This window comes from Neodiprion lecontei, chromosome 3 (assembly GCF_021901455.1).
Source record: "Neodiprion lecontei isolate iyNeoLeco1 chromosome 3, iyNeoLeco1.1, whole genome shotgun sequence".
Lineage (NCBI taxonomy): Eukaryota > Metazoa > Arthropoda > Insecta > Hymenoptera > Diprionidae > Neodiprion > Neodiprion lecontei.
In genome coordinates this window covers 29,014,937-29,039,097 of record NC_060262.1, presented here as the reverse complement: position 1 = coordinate 29,039,097, position 24,161 = coordinate 29,014,937, and the positions used below count along the sequence as shown (strand labels likewise).

At 39.5% G+C, this 24,161-nt stretch overlaps 3 protein-coding genes and 1 long non-coding RNA gene across 6 annotated transcripts in view; 3 read left to right on the top strand and 1 right to left on the bottom strand.

Moving 5' to 3' along the window:
• The window catches only part of LOC107217778 (cytadherence high molecular weight protein 2), a 77,824-nt gene extending 72,977 nt beyond the window's left edge, over positions 1–4,847 (top strand). For 2 of the 3 annotated variants that reach the window (XM_046735646.1, XM_046735647.1), the window contains 8 exons: positions 27–882; positions 979–1,087; positions 1,182–1,874; positions 2,009–2,235; positions 2,334–2,536; positions 2,696–2,985; positions 3,084–3,251; positions 3,681–3,946. In XM_046735646.1, coding sequence (XP_046591602.1) covers positions 27–882; positions 979–1,087; positions 1,182–1,874; positions 2,009–2,235; positions 2,334–2,536; positions 2,696–2,985; positions 3,084–3,251; positions 3,681–3,773 — 2,639 coding nt within the window. In that variant the 3' untranslated portion in view covers positions 3,774–3,946. Of the gene's footprint in view, positions 1–26; positions 883–978; positions 1,088–1,181; positions 1,875–2,008; positions 2,236–2,333; positions 2,537–2,695; positions 2,986–3,083; positions 3,252–3,680; positions 3,947–4,011 lie in introns of those variants that run through there. The other variant, XR_006903564.1, reaches the window with a different exon arrangement.
• Positions 4,848–6,296: 1,449 nt separating this feature from the next.
• On the top strand, positions 6,297–10,938 carry LOC107217777 (esterase E4-like). The gene is made up of 7 exons (XM_046735649.1): positions 6,297–6,701; positions 7,554–7,689; positions 8,921–9,266; positions 9,470–9,832; positions 10,003–10,163; positions 10,235–10,557; positions 10,645–10,938. The coding sequence occupies exons 1-7, from the start codon at positions 6,433–6,435 to the stop codon at positions 10,811–10,813; spliced, it is 1,767 nt and encodes a 588-aa protein (XP_046591605.1). The 5' UTR covers positions 6,297–6,432; the 3' UTR covers positions 10,814–10,938.
• On the bottom strand, positions 8,688–12,533 carry LOC124293689. The gene is made up of 3 exons (XR_006903565.1): positions 11,303–12,533; positions 10,967–11,186; positions 8,688–8,872 (listed from the first exon to the last, which is right to left on the bottom strand). It is a non-coding gene; the product is annotated as an uncharacterized LOC124293689 (long non-coding RNA).
• Positions 12,534–14,342: 1,809 nt separating this feature from the next.
• On the top strand, positions 14,343–19,299 carry LOC107218024 (esterase E4-like). The gene is made up of 7 exons (XM_046735648.1): positions 14,343–14,689; positions 16,080–16,233; positions 17,293–17,638; positions 17,849–18,211; positions 18,364–18,524; positions 18,596–18,918; positions 19,006–19,299. The coding sequence occupies exons 1-7, from the start codon at positions 14,421–14,423 to the stop codon at positions 19,172–19,174; spliced, it is 1,785 nt and encodes a 594-aa protein (XP_046591604.1). The 5' UTR covers positions 14,343–14,420; the 3' UTR covers positions 19,175–19,299.
• Positions 19,300–24,161: the final 4,862 nt, after the last annotated feature.

Genomic DNA, 24,161 nt, shown 5'->3' with positions numbered 1-24,161 from the left:
ACGCATTTCCTTTTCACTTCCTGTAGCTAACGCGAGTCTAAAACCGATTGGAAAACGGCTCCATCAACGATCTGTTAAAGAGATGGAACTTTCTGAAGTTGATGAGCTTCTCCATGAAATGGAAGCAACGGAAGCTGAACTTGCTAAACGGATTAGTAACAGAAGTTCGTATCAGCTTCGTCAGGGAGACGTGTGCCACCCGAATTCTATCAGCGAAAATGATGTTAGGTTTAAAGAAGTGAATTGGGACCAAGGATTCAATAGTGCATCCCCAGCTTGTCGCTTGGACTCTAACTCTCAATGTACTAAATTAAGTGATCCTCACCAAAATCTTCCAACAGCCGTGACAAACATCTGCATGGCTTTCGATGAGGATTCCCTACATTTCGATGCGACCGACAAGATGATAGCTGATTTCAAAACTTGGCGTTACAACTGTTGCCCAACAGTGCCACAAAAGGTTGAACAAGCTAATAATAATCATAAGGATAGTATGGCTATGTCCGAGGATTTGGAAAAACAAACTTATGCGCGGTCAAATTCTTTGTCAAATGCAAATATTGATGTAAATAAAAAAATCATTGGGTCAGATCAACCTACAATAGCCGTCAATAGTGACAATGCACATTTGCACGCATCAAATGATCGTACGAATTCAAATACTGCTGCTTCGAATTTGCATAGTGATACTTCGAAAGCTTACACGCCTGTACATTCCACACATGTAGAGTCTGGTCAAAGGCAGTTTGCACAATCTCATAGAAATTCTTATAGCACTGGTAATTTATTGAACTGCACGAATGAGGACATCCATGTTTTCCAAAATGTTGACGCAACGCACAAGATGGGTAATGATGCAGCTACAAATACAGAATTCTCAAGGTATTTCTTGTTCAGCAATACTTTGTTTATAACGATTGACTCCAATGTATATAGAATATCTATCAAGTTAGTACTTACTTGGCTCTCTTTCTTCAGAAAATCACACCGGCTGTTAACACTCTCTGACTTTTGGGAATCAGATCCAAGTAAATCTCAAGAGGATATGCTTCGGATCAAATTGGAAGAAGAAAAATTTAGAAGAGATGTATAATGCTTTTCAGTTATCAAATGGATAAGTTCAATCAAAACCAGTTCAATTTCATTAGAAGAACTAATGTAAATTTTTTTTATGTTTACAGCATTGCGAGCACTTGATTCAAGAACTTCAAAAAAGACTGCTTGAACAACAAGAAAAAGTAGCAGTAGCGGTGAGGGTAGATAATGAAAAAAACGTTGTTATAACAAGACTTCAAAATGCTTGGACCAAGTTGAAATTGAGGTGGCAAGTATTGGAAGCGGAATCAAGTGACTTACATTTAACCCTGAAAAACGTAAAAGATAAACATCGAACGGAATGTACTGAACTTCAATCCCAGATCAAACGGTACGAAGGGGAATTATCGAAAGCACTGGATCTAGCTGGTGGTTATAAAGAAAAAAGTGATACCTTGACTAAAGAAAAATTAGATTTATTAAAGAGTCATGCAGATGAGCTAGAAAATTATAAATCTTTGGTACAAGAAGTTGAGAATAGGTACAGTCAACTAAAAGATGAATACAACAAAGTACTAGATCACAACCAACAACTTGGAGTGGCACTGAAAAATACTCAGCAAGAAGTGAATAAAGAGAGACTTCGAGGCGGTGAAGTAAGAGAAGAAATGGGTGTAATTCATAAAGCTCTCGACGCCTGTGAAGCGGAGCTGATCGTTCTTCGGCAAGAAAAGGAAAATCTTCAGCTAAAATTGAAAGAAGAAACGAATAGAAATCATATTTTGGAACAAAATAAGTCTACCCTTCTTACAGCCATAGATGAAGCAAAAATGGCAGAGGTATTTATGCTGAAATTTATGATTTGGAATCCTTTGTCTTCATAAGTTTTTTTTTATATCTAGTTCATTCCATTTCAGCCAAATAATTGCCTTACATGACTTAATTAATGAACAATGATTTCATTACATTCCAGAAAGCAGCTAACGCGGAAGCAAAGTCTATAGCTGCTCAACAAGAAAGAATAAGAATAGAATTGCGAGAGGTTTACCAGAAACAAGTCGACGAAGTAGTGAAAGCTAAGCTCCAAGAATTTCAATCACAACTTGATGCAGCCGAATCTGCGTTTCACTCTGAGTTGGAAAGTAGGCAGCGTGCAATCGCTGAATGTGCAGCTAGGAAGATCAAAACTGTTCTTGATAAGTAGGTATATGTCTGGGCTACGTGAAGAATTCACAAACAAAATCGAATCTTGTATCAGTTGATAGAATTTAGAAGTAACACGAATTAAAAATTTTCAGACATCAGCTAGAGATAAATTTATTGGAGGAAAAGCATAAAGAAGAAAAACGGCTGTATGAAATTCAATTGGCCCAGGCTATGCAACAGGTTTCAATGCTGAATACTAAGTTGAATTCTCAACACGCCAACAAGACTCAACTTGCCGAGCAATTGCACTCAGTCATGCAAAGGCAATGGCAGCAAGCACTGCAAATTATATCAGGTATATTTTTAGCGTTCATACTCATTACATTGTGGAAAAATTGTACAGAACATTTTCAAATTCTTTTATTACCATAGCCACATTTGCATAGATTGAAATTGCTGCTTTAAAAAATGTTTCATTTATACTATAAGAGGGTACGAAACGGATCATTTTCAGGTGGTAATATGGATAATCTAACTCCCATACAACGTATTCATGCTGAAAAGTTTTTTGAAAATAAACATCCAATGAAGTCAGAATCCAGCCCGAATATCGGGAGCAGTATTATGGAGCCTATGCGACTGGAGTCACATTCCATGCCCGTGATTGATGGGCGGGGCTTCCTTTCTGCCCGTTTAACTGAAGAAAGAGATGGATACGCGAAATCAAACACTTTAACTGATAATACTCCATTAACAAGCCGCAGAGATCAGCCAAAAGATGATCTTCGTAGATATATCAAAATGGTATGCGGCAATTAATTTTAAAGCAATGGATCTTCGGATCTTATTCATACAAATGATCTTGCATGGTGCATAATTATGCCGTTGCAATATTTCCACAGATATTGGATATGCAACAGCCAAAGTCAAACTTTGTGCAAGCACCGTGTTCTGAGTCACGCCAAAGTCCAACTCCGATTTGCAGAGAAGTCCCTAGAAAGCATTACACGAAGAAAGAACAGAGTTTTCTCAGTGAAGATAGCAGTGTGGTTTGGCAACCAAGTTCCGAGGCAAGTTATTCGCGCCAATGAAAACATTCTGCGAATTTCACATTTGTTGTTAAAATAACGAATTTGCAAGATAATATTGCCAGGATATGCAATACGTGAGGAGCAATTCCGAATCCATGATCTATACGTGAAAAACAATGCGAAGATGCGAAAAGCAAATATTTTTCCAGTAACGTGCGCGGCCAACTAAAACAACATTGTGTCAAAGTAGTTTTCTACCTAGCCACAAGCCCAATCAGGCATCATTACGGGTTGCATCCTGTACATTGAACCATTTAATTGATATCTTGCGAACGGAATGAAAATTACTTTCTACGCAATACTTGGACCGGAGCTACTATTCAAGATGACATTTCAAATCACTTGAATTCCATGATTCAACCATGAAAAGCTGAAAGTATAGCATTTTAAAATCTGGTTTACTTTTAGGTCTTTACTCAAGAAGAAAGTGAATATGTTTCTGTTCCTGAAAAACCGGCGGCAAAGGGGGATCAGCAGAAAAATAAGCCTCCGTGGAAATGAATTCTTCAATTCAATTTTGTTGAACCACATTAATAATGTCAAATTTTGACAGTCAACTAGATATACGCATTTGTGAAATATGTAAGCATAAACGTATGCAGTACATTCTCTCATCTATGAACGAATTTTGTATCACAACGCAGCTCGCTAAAAATACGAACTTTTTAAGTAAACTGTATTTTACACTTCAATGACCAACAGATACTATATGTTCTGTAATACAACTTTGATTTTTCAGTGCGTCCGAAAGTTGGTGGTCTGCTGACCAGCTGGATAAGTTTTGATATCAATATTCTATAATTACGGACGTCAGCGACCTTCGAAAATGTAAATTGTGATTATTCATCTGAAACACATAGTAGACCAGGTATACGAGTCTCTGAATCATTTATCTCGTTCCATGGTACGCAACATGGACACAAATCCTGAGCTCGGAAACTTCGCGTCGAAGACAACCGCCGACCGTCACGTCATACAATAATGCATACCTTTCAATCTCCTTCCTGGACTTGATTCGCATCGTAATATGTCGAATTCAAAAATACGCAAAATCGGATTGGATTTTTACAGAATTGTGCGACAAGTTCTAGATATTTAAGGTTTTTTCAGTCCCAGCTTTAGCTAACTTACACGCGTGCTTGGCACACGTAAGCATAAGAGCACTTGGAGGGGCAACCATGTACAATATCTGAACATTTATACATGTTTATGGGTATGTAGAATATTCTACAAACGTTTGGACTATAATTTCGAACATCGAACAAAATTCTAAACCGTCAGAAACTTACTGTGAACACCGAGTCATTAGCCAACGTTGTCAAGCCTGGTTCCCGGCACTAATCAAACCAACGATCCGAATGTCCCACATTTTGCTACAGTTTACCAAAGCTAAGTACCAACGAACGTTTGCTTTCATTTTGCAATCTTTATTTGTCATGTGAAATTCGTATATAGCTCCACATTGTTTTTCGCAGACCTTTGCATTAAAGAATTATATTCATGTGATGTAATGAAGTCTTCGAGTGTAGAACCACTTTTTGAACTATAGCTCCGAGGGACTTACGTGAGATTCAGATGTAAAAGCACCAAATAAAATAAAAAGTAAAATACATTTTTATGTATGCTGTATGCGGATAAATTATTTTGAATTTCAACGCTAAATTGATACTCATTCGTGTTCACTCTAATAGTATTATCTACGATTTGTAAACATGATAATCTAATCTTCGACCGGGTTAAACAAATATTGCTTATACAACGTTGTAACTTCTCCGTTATGATAACATTAGTGCTATAATTGTGAATTATTATACGTTTTATCCAAGTTTCATTTTATATCGGCCTTTCCGTTCACTTGATCATTTCGTAAACCGCTTGAACCACATTTAACGAATCGTTTTTAAAATATGTCATAATTTCTTCCTATAAATTCATTCTCAATCATTCATTGTTAACGATCAACAATCCAGTCACTTCTGGATAAAATACTTCAATAGATCCATTTAAAATAAAAAATGGACAATACTTTCAAAAATATAATTTAAATGGGTAAATGTAAATGGTCACTTTGAGAACATTTAAAATGTCAAATGCAAAATGCCGTTTACATTTTAAATGACTATTTTAAATGAAACAATTTCGAATATGGCCCAACTGTGCCTATCCTTTATATTAGTTTCGCGTCAACTATTTAAACAACTCTTACAATTCCGTACAAAACTATAGCGACAAGATCCCATTTACCGGCTCACCGAAAGATAACTCTTTTACATAATTTTTATTCGTGGCTCTTGTGCGGAAGCATCCCTTATTCTCAATGAATTGCAATCACCACTCGGACACATACACCTCATGCTTCCACTTCCAGAGAAGTGCTTCTATTTACATGGGGCATTCTAGGTTAATTCGATTATGGTTTCACCCGCAACCTCTTTAATTTGCTCCGCGATTTTTTATATTGGTGTTCCAACTCTAAAAAACGTTCCACTTTCTTGAAAATTCTTCCTGCCCCCTGAGCACCGTAAATGATTATATTTTGATAGTGGTTGCGACATTTTTGAAAATAATGGATAAGATTACATAAATTCTATCGCTGTAACTTTGAATATCCCGACCAAAATTAAAGTGGTCAAGCAAGATGGTAATTTTTAATTAATTTTTGTTATGAGTAGATGGAATGGCAATTATACCGGTTGATATTGCGAATGATATAGCTCGTGTATTAGATCATGGCCAAGTAATTCGAGACTTAGCAGCCTTAAAAACGAGCAAGTTCACTGATTTCATAACTAGATCAGAATTATATAACCTATTTGATTTGATGTAATATGGTTTTCTTCTTGGCGATAATTTGTATTTGTAGTTGTGCTATAACGTGAAAGAATAAGTATGTAATTCGAATATTTGAATGATCTATGCGTGCACCCACACGGGAGCGACTTTTTTCGATTTTGCACGCATGCGAAATAGCCTTCAAGCCAGTGTAGGTCAGCTATCATATTTTTATGTTATCTCACATGTAAATCCAATCTCATCAAACTACTTAATGATGAAATTTGTTTATAAATATATCTGTGATTTCCGTGCACGTATTTTGAGAAGAGGTTCCTATCTAGGGCTGGGCTCTTTCCCGAGCATCACTTGGTGAAAAACAGTAACCATGGCTATACGTACGATTGGCTCGCGCTCGTGCTGTTATATAGCAGCCGCGTGTCTGCTGGTGGGTCTTTTGCTAATTGCTTTTCTGACAATATTTGGTGTTATTCCAATTAAAAATGGGGAGATTCCCGCTGGCGAGGATTGGATGCGTCCGGAAACGACGATACCTCAAGGAAGACTCAGAGGTATAAATATGGCCACACACCTTGGCAGAAGATTCCCTGCCTTCATTGGAGTTCCGTTTGCCGAGCCACCGATTGGAGATCTCAGGTTTGTAGGAGTAATTCAGAGTTACAAGTCACTTATCGCTGCATAGGCGGTGCAGAAAACGTTGCCCGGACACCCGGACGGAGATAAAATCTCAACTCGCCGATTCGGAGCCTGAACGACGTTACCTGCGTTACAATTTCTGCGAACTATCGCTCAGGACTTCACCGCCAAGCTAGGAGTTTGAACTCAAGTCCTCCCCTTCCGAAGTCTGGCACGTTAGGAACTACGCTGTTACTTACAGTAGTAATATACGGTATCCGTAGTAAACTGATACCGGTACTTATGATGATGATGTAATTGATTGGGCAAACTTTGGTTTATATCATCCAAAGATACAAGTAGTTAATATACATCAACACGAGTTGATAATGCAGTGAGGACTTCTCACCCTCCCGAGCTCATACCGTGCATTTTTTTCTTGTTCAAAATGCATGGTATGAGCTCGGGAGAGTGAAGAGACCTCACTTTATTGATAAGATTTTTTACTCTTAGTAAGAAGATGTTGTCTAACCAAATAAACAATCAAGGAGGCGTGTATATGTACTGAAATCACATTGTTTCGCCCACATTTACGTACTTTGCTTTTACACATCTCGATTGCTTTGAGAGTCCGCTAAACCATCGGTAATATCAGCTCTCGACGGATTTTCTTTGGGTTGATTTGCATTGACCACAACTCGTGGCACTAAAATACATAATTGAATGTACTCCAGAGAATAACATGTTCTAAATCTACGACGAAGAATTGGCGGAATCGTCTAGCCTCATGCTGGCCGAAAAATCACCTGTCATTGGGAGTTTAATCGTCACATAAATACGGAAACATTAATTTCTCCAATTATTCCAATCCAGGTTTAAACAAGCCGTACCGGCGGGTCCTTGGAATGGGACTCTAGATGCCAGCCGCATGCCTAACGCATGTATTCAGAACGAGGAAAAGCTCATAGGGGATGAGGACTGCCTCTATCTCAATGTCTATACGCCGCAGGTATATCGCAATCGTGTTGACTATATTTTAATACCTGGAAGAAGTTATAGTTTTACCATCAGCGTTTCAAATTTTTTATCTTGAAAAATGTACTAGCCGTACCAAGAGATTCAAGGATTTTCAATTGAAAGTACAGACATTTTGAAATTCACTTGATTTCAGTACCGAAACATCAGTTTAGGCTATCGTCTGATTCAACAGCGAACAAGTTTAGCTCTATTCATTTTACATAGGATTCGAGTACTGCCAAATATATTGAGGCAATGTAGAATTGATTTTATTGTTCAGGCTTTGTTTTGGTTCGTGCACCACCCTTTTGTTGGTAGACTTGTTTTATTTCAGTGGCACCTTCATTGCTTCAGAAATCAAACTTTCGCTCACAGATGTTTGAATATTATGGCGTGTGTCGGACGTGCGGATGGGCGATATCATACACATCAGTGGTGATATCTGATTCGTGTGATTACAGCGCACGCTTATTCATTAGAAATCGCCCACTTTCCGCACTAGTAACGCAATATACTAATTGTCACACAGCTGGGTATAATATACAGCATATTTTTAGTTCTTTAGATTGGATAAGAAATCTCTGTGATTACATCGTGAAGGTTGATTACGAGAAATAAACAGATCCTTAATCATTTGAATTTGTGCAACCATACCTACAGTTCTTTATCGTACTCAAAATATTTTGGTTCGGACAACGCTAGAGAAACTGACAATTTAAAATCTCATTGGAAAATTTTCTACGGAGTTCAAACCTCTTATATCATCTTCTTTTTTGCACACAATGAATCGAACTGTTGTGCAAGATTACCCCCCAAAATCGGAGTCATGAAGTTTTCGTCCATCGATCTTGGTTTCTCCTCGCTGTTCCTAGCTCCTTAGGCTGCGTACAGACTAGAGCATTTTTGCGCGCAATATACTCAAGTTTGGACGTGGGTTCAGAAATGCATGTTCATGCTGTCAGCCTGCAACATTGCGATATACGTATAGAAGAAATCAGTGAATGAAGTGCAAAAAACAAGTCTCATCTCTTTATGATACATAGTTTATAGTTTATTGTTGGTGCATCTATTTGGTTTGCTATCACTTCTCAATTTATCACATGAAGAATTGAATAAGATGGGTGCACGGTGATTATTCAGAATCACGATCTACGGTCGGCTCACATTAATGGATTCTGAAATGAAAAAGCAAATAATTAATTTTTTACCAATCTACCGCATAGGTTCCTAGTAGCCAAAACGCTACGTTACTGCCAGTGATGGTGTACATCTATGGTGGACAATTCAGGTTTGGAACGAGTACTCCTGACCGATGGAGTCCAGAATTTCTTCTTAATAAGGACGTGGTTCTCGTAGTTCCGAACTATCGTTTCGGAATACTCGGATTTTTGAGTACCGGCGACGAAGTGTCGCCGGGAAATAATTCACTAAAAGATATAGTTGAAGCTTTGAGATGGATTCAACGAAACATCAAGTATTTCGGTGGTGATCCAAATAAAGTAACGCTCTTCGGTGGAAGTTCAGGCGCCGCCTGCGTTGGCCTTTTAACCTTATCTCCTTTAACAAAAGGTGAGCAGAGTTGCTTAGTTGAATTGAAATACACCTATAGTATTTAGTGATCATCTTTCGGTGGTAAATGTACCCAACTTAATAAGCGAAGCTAATGCTTTTAATTGTACGAGAGACCAATAATGGCATTGAATTAGTTTTCACTAAATAGATATTAAATACTTGGCATTTCAACTTGACGAATAACCGCACACTGTTTTCAGGACTCTTTCACCAATTCATGACACACAGTACACCGCTACTCTATCCTCCTGTTCCTGAACCGTATACGGTGGCCGCCACGCGAGCCACGAAGTTGGGCGAATATCTTGGTTGTCCAACCAACACGTCAACCACCCTTGTTAACTGTCTGAGGACTTTCAATGGGTCATACTTATACGAAACAGACGTGCTGTTAAAGGATGAAAGGACGAGCAGGTTTATTGTTTGGTATCCTGTAGTCGAACCTGACGTAGAAGGTGCACTTTTTACGGATACTCCAGGGAATATCATTGCCAATGGAAAACAGCACGATTTGCCGTGGGTGGCCCTTGTAGCTAAAGAAGAAGGAATTGTTGTAACTGCAGGCAAGTATGGGTGGATCGACGTGAAGTAACGAATATTCTTATAGGTGTCTATATCGCACACAGATGTCAGGTAACATACCAGACTCTGCATATTTCAAGAAACTTCATCGGTAGTTATTTTTTCTCGGTGAATGATTTTTTCTAAAACTTGCACTTGTTCTTTATTTCAGTGTACTATAATAGGCCAGACTTGTTTCAGCAATTTTTAGACAACGTTGACTCTCACCTAATCAGCTTCTTGAGACACGACGTTTGGTCAGCCGATGTCGATGCCCAAACTGCCGCTCTTAAGTCTCGTTACTTGAACGATCTAACTGCAGACAGAAAATTGGTGAGAACTGGAACAACTGACGACAGAAGTTCAAGTTCCATCAATTATGGCATGTTTGATGTTGCTTTCAGCTACTACACAATTTGACTGACATCATAACCGATTACATGTTTACCTACTTCAATTACATCGAGGTCAGACAACGTGCAAACAACCCTGCTTACAAGAGTCCCGTATACTTTTGCACTTTTGACTACCGAGGCACTTTCAGCTATAGCTATAAGTTTAGTGGTGGTAACACGGAGAATTGGGGCGCGGCGCACGGAGACGAGCTGATTTACCTCCTTCCTGGACCAAAGGAAATGTTTGCGCCACCAGGCTCTGAATTTACTGAGACTGATGTGAAAGTGGCCGACGCTATGGTGGAGCTATGGACATCGTTTGCTACAAATGGGTGAGTATCAGGCTATGAATAGATAAAAGACATCACGTCACAACCGCTTGTGTATCGACTATATTTGACGATGCAACTCATTTTCAGGTTGCCGACTACTGCAGCTCTCAATGACAACGCGATTTGGGAACCATTCTCATCAGACGAAAAATATCTTCAGATCGGTAATGACAGCGATCCTGGAATTCAGGTTAAAAGTGGTTTTCACGAAGAGCGAATGCAGTTTTGGGAAAATTTCTTTGCTGCTAAAAAGTAGATTTAGTTTGAACTGCGGTTCCCAATCAGAATTCGTATTCTCTGTTTTAAAATAGTCTTTTGTGACTTGCCCGTCAGGGAAAGTGAAAGAGATGTAGGAATAAATATTTGATGCCTATCTTTGAACGCAATGTACAGAATTTAGTTTCAATACCTGGTAATGATAATATTATCACATAATCCATATTCGCACTTGATTTTTCATTGATCCATCACCCACATGTCGTACATATAACGTTCGGTATCATTGTCAGTGTTCCATCGAGTAATATCAACCTGTGCACTGGGATGTCTATTTGTGGCATTGAAAGTATGGCTCGATCGTTTTCAATGATAGTGAGCATCGATTTTATTCAAGGTTTTTGAATTCGGGTCTGAAAAAAGGATTACCATATCAGTAATACATGTTTGTTAAATTTTTGAATTTGATCTGAAATAAGCTTAAACGTATTTAGAATATTAAAATAATGAAACGATTAGTCAAACTTACAGCGCGCTCTCTGTCGCAAATCTGCAAGACTGATGCCCAGCGGTTTCCGTCAGTTACTGCCAGCAGTGCACAGCGAGTTAGTCGGAAAATTTTACGTATAATACTCGATGCTGTTCTCTTACGCGGATGGCGTGAGTACTGTTAGCATTGCATGATAAAATTAATACCATAGTCAATTACTATGTGCAGGCATAAGGAGAATGGGTGCAATATTAAGGGGAGCTAACCCGCCTCAAATCAGCTCTGTGAAATAACGATGTGAAAAGGTTACTGATTTTTTTAACAATACTAAGTATTTCGAAGATCAACTTCGCGAAAGCTCAATATGTTTTGAACATCTCTTCATTGTTTTCACAATTGCGACTTTTTTCAAATAAATAAGGTACCAAGAAATCTAGGCGAGAGATTGTTGGAAATAGTCTCCAAAATACGTGATAATATCAGTAACCCGTAGTATCGAAAATTATATGAGTTGAAGGGTTTTTGGCAAACAAGAAGAACACTCGAAAAACAGTGTTTGTGGCATAATTCAACGGTGCAAACTATTGTTTGTACGTTTTTATTGAAAAAAAATAATTCAAAATCTTAATATTAGGACGTGAGCGTGATCACATTTTAGAAGTCGCTCGACTGAGTGTCGGCTGAACTAGCTGGTAATTGTTTTTATTAGTTTTAGTGCCAATGTCATGTACTGAATTCTTCGCCCCGCAGATAGAAGTGCAGAACATGACGACCTTGCAGGGAAATGTTAATTTATGTAGTTTGCGTATCACCAAGCGTTATACTGTAATCTATGTAGTACGTAAATCTGTTTTCTCACATTTTCGATCTATGAGAAGAAATACTAAGTATCAATTTGTCATCGGCCGTGTTGGTATAACGTAAAAAAAAAGGGTGTGAGTCCAATAGGTGAATTAATTGCCATGTGTATCCAATTTTACGAAAATATCCCAAATTCCAGTAAATCGAAGTTCTTTAGAAGTCACGCCCAGCCGTTCCAATATTAATATTTTGGATAATTTTGTGGTAAAAGCATACAAACAATAGTTCATATTTGTTACGGGCAAAACCAGCTCGAGGACGAATTTAGTCGTCGTTTACGTCCATATGGAGACGCCTTCTTTGATTATCACTTACTGGTCAGAAAACTAGTTTTGTTTATACAAAGGTCCCTTGAGGGGAGCGTCAACCGCGGAGAGTGGTGGCAAGCAACTGGCCTGTCACATTGGGTGACTTAAGGCTCGTACGCCACGTAAGCAGACGAGGAAGATAACGGGCTGTTGCAGAGGCATTGGCATAGCCCCATGGCATGAGGTGGATTGTAAAGGTGGGCTCGCTTGGGAAACATCGGATAGTAGCGGGAACAGACAACTAAGCGCATGCGCCGAGGACAGCAGAGCGCATGCGCCGACAATGGGCGAGCATCCGGGGGAAAGAAGAGGGGTAAGAAGCCTGAGACCAACAGCGGCAGCGGCAATTTCAGTCTCAGTTTTGGTTCACACTTTGTACTACGCACAAGGGAACCCTCCCCAAATAAAGAGAATACACTGCCAACCTAACATTTTCGTCTCGCTGACTCGCTCTTCCTCCACCCATGTACTCCGTCTTACTCGTGGGCAGGTCGTGCGAATAACAATATTGTTAAATCATGTCAAAACACCGTTCTTCGAATTTTTCTGTTTGCCAAAATCCCATCAACTCGTACAATTTTCAATACTCTGGTTAACGATTTTTTTGCGTTTTCCGGAGAATATTTCGAACAACCTCTCGTTCGGATTTCTAGGTACCTCCTTCATTTCAAAAATAGCAATGCTTAGAAGAATAATGAAATATTCGAAAAATGTTAAGATCTAGCCATGCAAGTGATCGTTCCAAGTGGCCTGGATACTGTGTTTAATAGAAGACTTAATCGTCAGACACTGAACCCGTCGCATGGGACAGCCGTGCAACATATTTTCGTTGTTTAAATTCAGTCAAACACAACCCCGTTAGGTGAATTAGCAGTACTATGCAATCCGATGTTTACATGATCCTGAAATTGATCGAAGTCACTCGAACGGCTTTGATCCACCAATCGCGATGACTCTGTTGTGTCGGAGCATAAAGCTATCGTTTCTAGTACGTTTACTTCATCAGCCGACTATTTTGTTCATCAGTATAAAGTAATCAAGAAATACTCCTGCTCATACACTATTAATCGTTCTAATGAATTATCTGTGTCTAATCAAAACTTACAGCGCAAACAAGACTACATAATAAGATGTTCAAACTGCATAATCATTTCTATAAAAGAAACAATGTAAGAAGAAATCCAATTAAGAGTAATATTTATTACGCAGAACACCACTGTGTGCATAAAGGGATAAAGCACAATTTAACTATGTAATTTTGATAGTAGCAGCTTTAATGATAATTGGAAACGCTGAATAGAGAGTTCCCGTCCTTTTTTGTACTGGGTGTTTTAAATTTTTACGTCTAATCAAACAGTATTTGCCGCCAATGAGTCAGGGACGATTAGACGGTCTGTACAGTATATCGATTGATTACGATGTTGCTAGTGAACCAGATCTTGACAGAGTAATTCAGGATGTCACAGTTTTGAAAGCGGGAAGGTTCACATGATTACGACTACGCCATAATTACATAATCTGTTCGTGTTAATGTGAAATCCTCTTATTTTTAGCAATCATTTGTACCTTTGATTATCATATAACTTGAGTGAATAATAACGGGAATTAAATATTTGATTGTTCTATGTGTGCACTTATATGGGCGCGGCTTTGTATGACTTGACACGCATGAAAAATGGCCTTCGAACCGGCGCTGCTCGGCTTTATTATTCTGTTATCTCACATGTAAATCCAATGTCATCAAACTACTTAATAACAAAACATACATTATAAAATTTGTATATACACTTGATTTTATTGGACCACTTGACAAGGTGGATTTAATTCCTGTCCGCATTATATGTTGAGATTAGGTTGCGAATTAAATTCAAGGCGTTGCTACCAAACTACATTGTCTCTAATTATGACAGGACATCTTTTCTTCTCGCAAGATAAAATGACTCAGACTGGTCTCTTTGGCGAGCATCACTTAGTGACAGACAGTAATCATGTTTGTATGTAAAATTGGCTCGCGCTCGTGCTGTTATATAGCAGCCGCGTGTCTGCTGGTGGCTCTTTTGCTAATCGCTTTCCTGACAATCTTTGGTGTTATTCCAATTAAAAATGGGGACATTCCCGCTGGCGAGGATTGGATGCGTCCGGAAACGACGATACCGCAAGGTAGACTCAGAGGTATAAATATGGCCACACACCTTGGCAGAAGATTCGCTGCCTTCATTGGAGTTCCGTTTGCCGAGCCACCGATTGGAGATCTCAGGTTTGTAGGAGTAATTCAGAGTTACAAGTTATTTATCGCTGCATAGGCGGTGCAGAAAACGTTGCCCGGACACCCGGACGGAGATAAAACCTCAACTCGCCGATTCGGAGCCTGAACGACGTCACCTGCATTACAATTTCTGCGAGCTATCGCTCAGGACCTCACCGACAAGCTGGGAATTTGAACTCAAGTCCTCCCCTTCCGAAGTCTCGCGCGTTACGAACTACGCTACTACTTACAGTAGTAATATACGGTATCCAGTAGACTGTTTCAAAATAAATCGATAACTTTTTTTTTTGCTTTACACAATCTTCAACTATACTTGAACATCAAAAAATAATGCTCGTGAAAGGAGAGGCCTGTCCTTCAAAATTTAGAGATGTCTCATCGGACTTTTGTCTTTTTTTACTTCGTTAATACGTAAATAATTGATTTGCATTGATGGAACAAACGTTTTTCTTGTCTTAAAATGATGAATATATGGCAAACTTATGTAGAAATACTGAATATACTAGAAAAAACATTTACAACAACAACAGAATACATTCATTGATACGCTGTGACAATAATCATTTTCGGCTACAAAAAACTTGACTTATTGCAATTGGGGTATTTTTTTTCTATGGTCTTGAAATATTTAGATAAAAAAGACAAAAGTCCGATAAGATACCTCTAAATCTTGAAGGACTGGCCCCTCCTTTCGCGAGGATTATTTCTTGATGACCAAGTATAATTTAAGATTGCGTAAAGCAAAAAAAAAAAAAATTATCGATTTATTTTGATACAGTCTAGTATGCATAGTAAACTGATACCGGTACTTATGATGATAATGTAATTGATTGGGCAAATTTTGGTTCATATCATCCAAAGATACAAGCGGTTAATATTCATCAACACGAGTTGATAATGCAGTGAGGACTTCTCACCATCCCGAGCTCATACCGTGCATTTTTTTCCTGTTCCAAATGCATGGTATGAGCTCGGGAGGGTGAAGAGACCTCACTTCATTGATAAGATTTTTTTCTCTTAGTAAGAAGATGTTGTCTGACCAAATAAAAAATTAAGGATCCGTGTATATGTACTGAAATCACATTGTTTCGCCCACATTTACGTACTTTGCTTTTACACATCTCGATTGCTTTGAGAGTCCGCTTAACCATCGGTAATATCAGCTCTCGACGGATTTTCTTCGGGTTGATTTGCATTGATCACAACTCGTGGCACTAAAATACATAATTGAATGTACTCCAGAGAATAACATGTTCTAAATCTACGACGAAGAATTGGCGGAATCGTCTAGCCTCATGCTGGCCGAAAAATCACCTGTCATTGGGAGTTTAATCGTCACATAAATACGGAAACATTAATTTCTCCAATTATTCCAATCCAGGTTTAAACAAGCCGTACCGGCGGGTCCTTGGAACGGGACTCTAGATACCGACCGCATGCCTAACGCATGCATTCAGGGAATGAACGAGCTTCAGATGGAGACAAAGCTCATGGGGGATGAGGACTGCCTCTATCTCAATGTCTATACGCCGCGGGTATATCGCAATCGTATTGAATATATTTTGATAGCTGGAGGAAGTTATAGTTTAACCATCATCTCTTCAAATTTTTTATCTCGCGAAATGTACTAGTCATACCAAGAGATTTAACGATTTTCAATTCAAAGTACAGACATTTTGAAATTCATTTGATTTCAGTACCGAAACACCAGTTAACGTCTGATTCAACAGCAAACAAGTTTAACTCTGTTCATTTTACATACGATTCGAGTACTGCCACATCTATTCAGGCAATGTGGAATTGATTTCACTGTTCAGCTTTGTTTTGATTCGTACACCAGCCTTTTGTTGGTAGATTTTTTTTATGTCAGTGGCACCTTCATTGCTTCACAAATAAAACTTTCGCTCACAGATCTTTTAAGATTATAGCGTGTGTCGGACGCGCGGATGGGCGATTTCATGTACATCAGTGGCGTTATCTGATCCGTGTGATTACAGCGCACGCTTATTCATTAGAAATCGCCCACTTTCCGCACTAGCAACGCCATATACTAATTGTCACACAGCTGGGTACAAAATACAGAATATTTTTAGTGCTTTAGATTGGATGAATCTCTGCGATTACATCGTGAAGGTTGATTTCGAGAAATAAACAGATCCTTAATCATTTGAATTTGTTCAACCATACCTACAGTTTTTTATCGTACTCGAAATATTTTGGTTCGGACAACGCTAGAGAAACTGAAAGTTTAGATCTCATTGGAAAATTTGCGCGCAATACACTCAAGTTTGGAAGTGGGTTCAGAAATGCACGTTCATGCTGTCAGCCTGCAGCATTGCGATATACGTACGAGTATAAAAGAAATCCGTAAATGAAGTGCAAAAAACAAGTGTTTTCTCTTTATGATACATAGTTTATAGTTTATTGTTGGTGCATCTATTTGGTTTGCTATCACTTCTCAATTTATCACATGAAGAATTGAATAAGACGGGTTCACGGAGATTATTCAGAATCACGGTCTACGGTCGGCTTAGATTAATGAATTCTCAAATGAAAAAGCAAATAATTACTTTTTTACCATTTCTACCGCACAGCTTCCTAGTAGCCAGAATGCTACGTTACTGCCAGTAATGGTCTTCATCTATGGTGGACGATTCACGTATGGAATGAGCACTCCTGATCAACACAGTCCAGAATTTCTTCTTAATAAGGACGTGGTTCTCGTAGTTCCGAACTATCGTTTGGGAATACTAGGATTTTTGAGTACCGGCGACGAAGTATCGCCGGGAAATAATTTACTTAAAGATATAGCTGAAGCTTTGAGATGGATTCAACGAAACATCAAGTATTTCGGTGGTGATCCAAATAAAGTAACTCTCTTCGGTGGAAGTTCAGGCGCCGCCTGCGTTCGCCTTTTAACCTTATCTCCTTTAACAAAAGGTAAGCAGAGTTGCTTAGTTGTATTTAAATATACCTCTGGTATTTAATGATTATCTTCCGGTGGTGAATGTGCCCGAGTTATTGTTACTACAGCGAAGCTGATACTTTCAATTGTAAGAGAGATCAATAATGGCATTGAATTAGTTTCCACTAAATAGATATTAAATACTTTGCATTTCAACTTGACGAATAACCGCACACTGTTTTCAGGACTCTTTCACCAATTCATGACACACAGTACACCGCTACTCTATCCTCCTGTTCCTGAACCGTATTCAGTGGCCGCCACGCGTGCCACGAAGTTGGGCGAATACCTTGGTTGTCCAACCAACACGTCAACCACCCTTGTTAACTGTCTGAGGACTTTCAATGGGTCATACTTGTACGATACAGACGTGCTGTTAAAGGATGAAAGAACGGCCAGGCCTACTGTTTGGTATCCTGTAGTCGAACCTGACGTAGAAGGTGCACTTTTTACGGATACTCCAGGGAATATCATTGCCAATGGAAAACAGCACGATTTGCCGTGGGTGGCCCTTGTAGCTAAGGAAGAAGGAATTGTTGTAACTGCAGGCAAGTATGGGTGGATCAACGTGAAGTAACGAATATTCTTATAGGTGTCTATATCGCACACAGATGTCAGGTAACATACCAGGCTCTGCATATTTCAAGAAACTTTATTGGTAGTCATTTTTTCTGAAACTTGTACTTGTTCTTCATTTCAGTGTACTATAATGAGCCAGACTTGTTCCAGCAATTTTTAGACAACGTTGACTCTCACCTAATCAGCTTGTTGAGACACGACGTTTGGTCAGCCGATGTCGATGCCCAAACTGCCGCTCTAAAGTCTCGTTACTTGAACGATCTAAGTGCAGACAGAAAATTGGTGAGAACTGGAACAACTGACGACAGAAGTTCAAGTTCCATCAATTATGGCATGTTTGATGTTGCTTTCAGCTACTACACAATTTGACTGACATCATAACCGATTACGAGTTTACCTACTTCAATTACAACGAGGTCAGACAACGTGCAAACAACCCTGCTTACAAGAGTCCCGTATACTTTTGCACTTTTGACTACCGAGACAGTTTCAGCTATACCTATAAGTTTACTGGTAGTAACCCGGAGAATTTGGGCCCGACGCACGGAGATGAGTTTATTTACCTCCTTCCTGGACCACGGGAAATGTTTGGGCCACCAGGCTCTGAATATAGTGAGACCGATTTGAAAATGCTCGACGCTATGGTGGAGCTATGGACATCGTTTGCTACCAATGGGTGAGTATCAGGCTATGAATAGATAAAAGACATCACGTCACAACCGCTTGTGTATCGACTATATTTGACGATGCAACACATTTTCAGGTTGCCGACTACTGCAGCTCTCAATGACAACGCGATTTGGGAACCATTTTCATCAGACGAAAAATATCTTCAGATCGGTAATGGCAGCGATCCTGGAATTCAGCTTAAAAGTGGTTTTCACGAAGAGCGAATGCAGTTTTGGGAAAATTTCTTTGCTGCTAAAAAGTAGATTTAGTTTGAACTGCGGTTCCCAATCAGAATTCGTATTCTCTGTTTTAAAATAGTCTTTTGTGACTTGCCCGTCAGGGAAAGTGAAAGAGATGTAGGAATAAATATTTGATGCCTATCTTTGAACGCAATGTACAGAATTTAGTTTGAATACCTGATAATGATAATATTATCACATAATCCATATTCGCACTTGATTTTTCATTGATCCATCACCCACATGTCGTACATATAATGTTCGTTACATCGTTATGTTTATAAGTGATTCATCGAAATATAATCCTGTGGCCTCTAATACCTATTTGTGGTATTGAAAATCTGCCTTGATCGATTTCAGGCATTCAGTTTACAATTTACAGTGAGCAACGTTCTCCTAAAAAATGTAATTCTCGAGTGAGCAAAAGTATTACTACGTCAGTAATAACTGTATATTGGAATTTAGAACTTGATCTCAAATGGACTTGAACGTACTCAAAATATCAGTTACGATAGTGCAACACGCTTGCACAAACTTTTTATTGCACGTATTTTGTATAATCAGCTAAACGGTCGGTACGGAAAGATGACAACAGCTAATGTTACCGTCACGTGTACCCAGACGCATAATGCAGAGTCGAATATTATTATGACTATGAAACATAGACGTACACGATTGACTGTTAGAAACCAGTTCGTAATATAAATAATAGGATAAGATAAAAATGGCCGCAGGAGTTATTTGAGTGGTACTTGTAGATACGTAACTTGTGTACGTACAAATCTAAGATACATCACTGATATTTTCATCGCAGGCAAAAAGAGCACATTTTGCAACAACGGAACAAAGCCGACGTTCATTCCTGTGTTACATAATATAGGACTCTAATAGGGTCTAGCGCACGGTCTTATAGACAGGTCTGGGCACTCCGGCTGTAAAACCTTGCTCGAAAATGAAGCCGTGGTCTAACGGAAGCACTGTCTGCATCGAAGAGCCGTTTCTTCGCCGCTAGAGGATGCTAGTTTCGGGTCCTCCCGGGTCTAACGCGCCGGAGCGCAAAGTGAGTTTGAGCTCTGTCTGTAGGCCAGCAGCGAGTAGGAGCGGATGATTTCGCTGCTCAACTTTCTCGTTATAAATTTATTAGGCTTATAGAGGATCTATATCTAACTTAGTTTGTCCAATTGTCGAATAAAGAGTTTCTAGCTTCCGTTTCAATACGTGATATTCATTTCGTCCACGACCTTATCTTTCTCTGACCCGGCATTTCCAAGCTTGCACACATTTTAAAAACAAATTTTTTAATGCATTGGCATTTCCGTCAATCATTACTTTTAATTTTATAATGGGAAGAATTTCCATTAACCATTGATATTAGTTTTTTAGCGGAAAGAGTACCATTAACCAGAAAAAATTTTCGTTAACCATTAAACTTAGTTCTTCCATAGGAGAAATTTGCATTTGACCATTGAATTAATTATTTTATTTAAACAACTTTTCATTCAAAAATTCAATTCAATGGTTAATGTATTATTTTTTCATGAAGAATTTTCCAACCCTGCTCAAACCCGCCCAGACCCACCTAACTTTCACGGAAAGTAACCCAAGGCTGTGAGTCTGTATATATCTTGAGTCAACGGTCACTGTGCTGATCGTAACTTTTTCTGTTTCAGCTGATCAACTTCTTTGCATTTTTTAGCTAATCAAACCTTTTATTTGCTCGCCTATAAAATAAAACAATCATCCTCTTTATCCACATTTAAAACAATTATGTTCCATTCATTAATGAAACATCCTTCACCCGTAATTAAAAATAATGAAAAATTGCAAACAAACCGGGTAATATACACAAGAAGAAAATTAATTGGGAAAATTCATCGATCAGAGACGATAACCATCAATCTGGGTGTTTTGCTTCGACTTCTACAGAGCGGTAATTCCATGGTGAGTATGCTCTATTATTATAAACTGCTTACGTGACGGTAATACAGTGAAGTACCAGTCAGTAACCAATGCACGCTTACCGCCAAGTTATGTCGATAGTTAGTTTCAACGTTGACTGAAGAATATACAAACGGATACCCCTGGGTAAATATTTGTGACCAGTTTGCGGTGGGCAATTGGGCCCGGGTGGGCGTGGGAGCGTAGTAGGGTTCTGCTCTGTCGATTCTACCTAACGGGCTCGCTCCGACATTCGTAGCAGCCAAAGTAGTGTCAGAATGGAAGCTTCAGATTGAGTCGGTACAAAGTGAGTACGTAAGACTACTGATCGACTGCGACTTAGAAATGTCGATGAGCTCGATCATGCCCGTGAGAAGAAGCGTAACCGCGTCCACTGCCAACCACCCCAACTAACTCCGAGCACCTCTAACCACCGGCAACCACCGTCTCCCACCACCGACCACCTTCATCCTCGACCACCTCGTCGCCGTCCTCCTCCTCATCACACCACAGCTTCGACCACGTCGTCATCGCCCTCCTCGACCACCGCCGATCACCTTCAACCACCACCAAACACTTCCTACCCCTTCCAGCCACCGCCAAACACCTCCTGCCACCTTCTGCCACCTTCAAATACCTCCTACCATCTCCTACCACCTCCTTCCACCTCCTACCAGTTCCGAACACCTCCGACCACCCCCTCACACCTCCGGCTACCTCCTACCACCTCGAACTTTCTCCGACAACCTTCTAGCATCCCCGACCACCTCTTACCGGCGCCCGCCACCTTCAACCATTTCCGAAAACCTCGTACCACCTCCGACCACCTTTGTCATCGTCGACCACCTCGACCCCCTCCTCATCCTTCGCCACGCCTCGCGACCGCCTCGTCGTCCTCGACTTCCTCGACCTCCACCGTTCACCTCCAACCGCTGTCAAACACGTCCTACGTTGACTGAAGAATATGATGACAGTTGCCCTAATGGGTTTTAGTGCAACAGCGAAAAATCGTCGTGCGTTTGCGCTCTCTGAGATGTTCCAACGGTAGAGTTCAGAACTTGTTGCAGAACATCAGGGAGTTACCAATTTCGACATAATACTAGCTGCATTCATCTTTATAGAAAAAATTCGGAGTGACTGTAATTCATCACGGTTGCGCTGATTTTGATCGAGATGAAATGGATGCTCCGTATGTGAGACAGTATTTAACGCAGTGTCCTGATTTGAAGACCTAAAAAGTTGATAGAGAATGAACGAAGCTGCTTAAAACTTCAAGTGTATTTTAACACACATTTGAAAGGTGTAAGGTTTGTCGGACGTAATTTTGCGAGAAGATTCGATTAGGCGCAGTCCCAATACGCTGAGATCGACGCATCAAAAGTTACAGCCAAGAAACGAGAACCCGAGTTTTGGACATTTTTCAGCAAGTGCTTTTTTGCTCGCCATTTCTCTCCTCTTGGTCCCACGCTCTTTTTGCTGCGTTTTCTGAGTTCCTGAGGGTCCAATTAGTCAGGTAAAGGTCATTCACATCGAATCTGAGACCAAAAATTTTCGGCTCGAAAAATAAAGAAAAAGTAAGGCTAACCCCTTTGCATTTTTGGCGAAAATTTTCGCGATTCTGAAAAGTGCTGGAATAAATTCTTTCATGCACTATTCCGAAGTAATTTTGCGGGAAAAATCGATTGGGCGCAGTTCCAATACGCTGCGATCAACGCATCGAAAGTTACAGCCAAAAAACAAAACCTGTGATTATATGAATCCTTACGTAATGTTTTTGATGTGTTCTTATACTGAAAATATTTATTGCTATTCCAGGTACAACCCGAGGTGGTTATCGGTGGTTGTTCGAGGTGGTTGGCGATTGTTGGAGGTGGTCGGAGGTGGACGAGGAGGAGGACGAACTGAACTGAGTCTCAAAGCCCTGTTGACATAAAAGCAGCTATTCGATAGAAATTATAGTTTATAGTTTACACAGCCCATTGCATGATATTTCATTATAAATACATATGTTTCAATGTATTCAGAAATAATTTATCAAATATATAGAGGTCATGTGCAAATAATAAATGAATTGATTCGACCGCAGTTTGATGTATTCATTAGAGCTTTAACAATAAATTTAAGCTTTGTTACTTCTTTTATTTTATTATGGATAATCAAAAACATTTCCGACTATTCGTGCTGTGGAAGCATGGGGATTAAACCAAATGTAGCAAAAGATTAGAAACAGTGTATGTAGAGTACGAGTATTTTTCTAATAATGCAAATAGAATAGAATACCACGCCTTGCGAATTAGCTTTTCAGACAGAGATGAATGATGTATTTTAAGGACTGCATTATCGTTGTTGAATACTCTATGCCTCATGGGAAAAGAAAATCTGTAACGATAAAATTGATGCACCGGATCATCGTCGACTTTAACTTTTGAAATGTCCTACCATTTTCGAACAGCTCCTACCTCCCCCTGCCACCTCCGAACATCAATGGCCACTTTCGACCACCCCCTATCACCTTCTGCCAGCGCCGACCACCTCCTACCATTTCCGAACACCTCCAACCATCCTATTTACCTATATTACTAGATTAGCTATGATATGAAAAGAGAAGAATTATTCATTTCGAAATGGGATTCTATTCGACGCGCGCTCGATGTATCCCATAACACTAATATTCAAAATTATTCCAACAACTTTTCATTTGCTCTCTCGATCTTGAATTTTCATAGGCATAGAATCGAAACGCTGGTTTAGCTGGTCGCAAGTGAAGCATCTGCGTTAGGCGGAGGAGCGGAATTGTTTTTCGAAAAGTATTCGGATGGAAAAAAATTCAGAGTAACTGCAATACATAACGGATGCGCTAATTCTGAACGAGATGAAATGGATGCTTCGTATATGAGACAGTATTTAACGCTGCGTAGTGATTTAAAGACCTAGAAAGGTGATAGGGAGAGAAAAAACGAAGCTGTTTAAAACTTCGAGTGTATTTTAACACACATTTGAAAGATACGAGCGAAATCTTTCATCATCCAACTGTCGCAGAACGGCAGCGTTATTAGCCGACCCGTTCACTGAA

Bases quoted from the DNA above. Each gene is read 5' to 3' on its own strand.
- LOC107217777 (XM_046735649.1), top strand. From the start codon at position 6,433: ATGGCTATACGTACGATTGGCTCGCGCTCGTGCTGTTATATAGCAGCC. The intron at 6,702-7,553 runs GTTTGTAGGAGT...ATTCCAATCCAG, and splicing joins CCACCGATTGGAGATCTCAG to GTTTAAACAAGCCGTACCGG. The intron at 7,690-8,920 runs GTATATCGCAAT...TCTACCGCATAG, and splicing joins TCAATGTCTATACGCCGCAG to GTTCCTAGTAGCCAAAACGC.
- LOC107218024 (XM_046735648.1), top strand. From the start codon at position 14,421: ATGTTTGTATGTAAAATTGGCTCGCGCTCGTGCTGTTATATAGCAGCC. The intron at 18,212-18,363 runs GCAAGTATGGGT...TCTTCATTTCAG, and splicing joins AGGAATTGTTGTAACTGCAG to TGTACTATAATGAGCCAGAC. The intron at 18,525-18,595 runs GTGAGAACTGGA...TGTTGCTTTCAG, and splicing joins TAAGTGCAGACAGAAAATTG to CTACTACACAATTTGACTGA.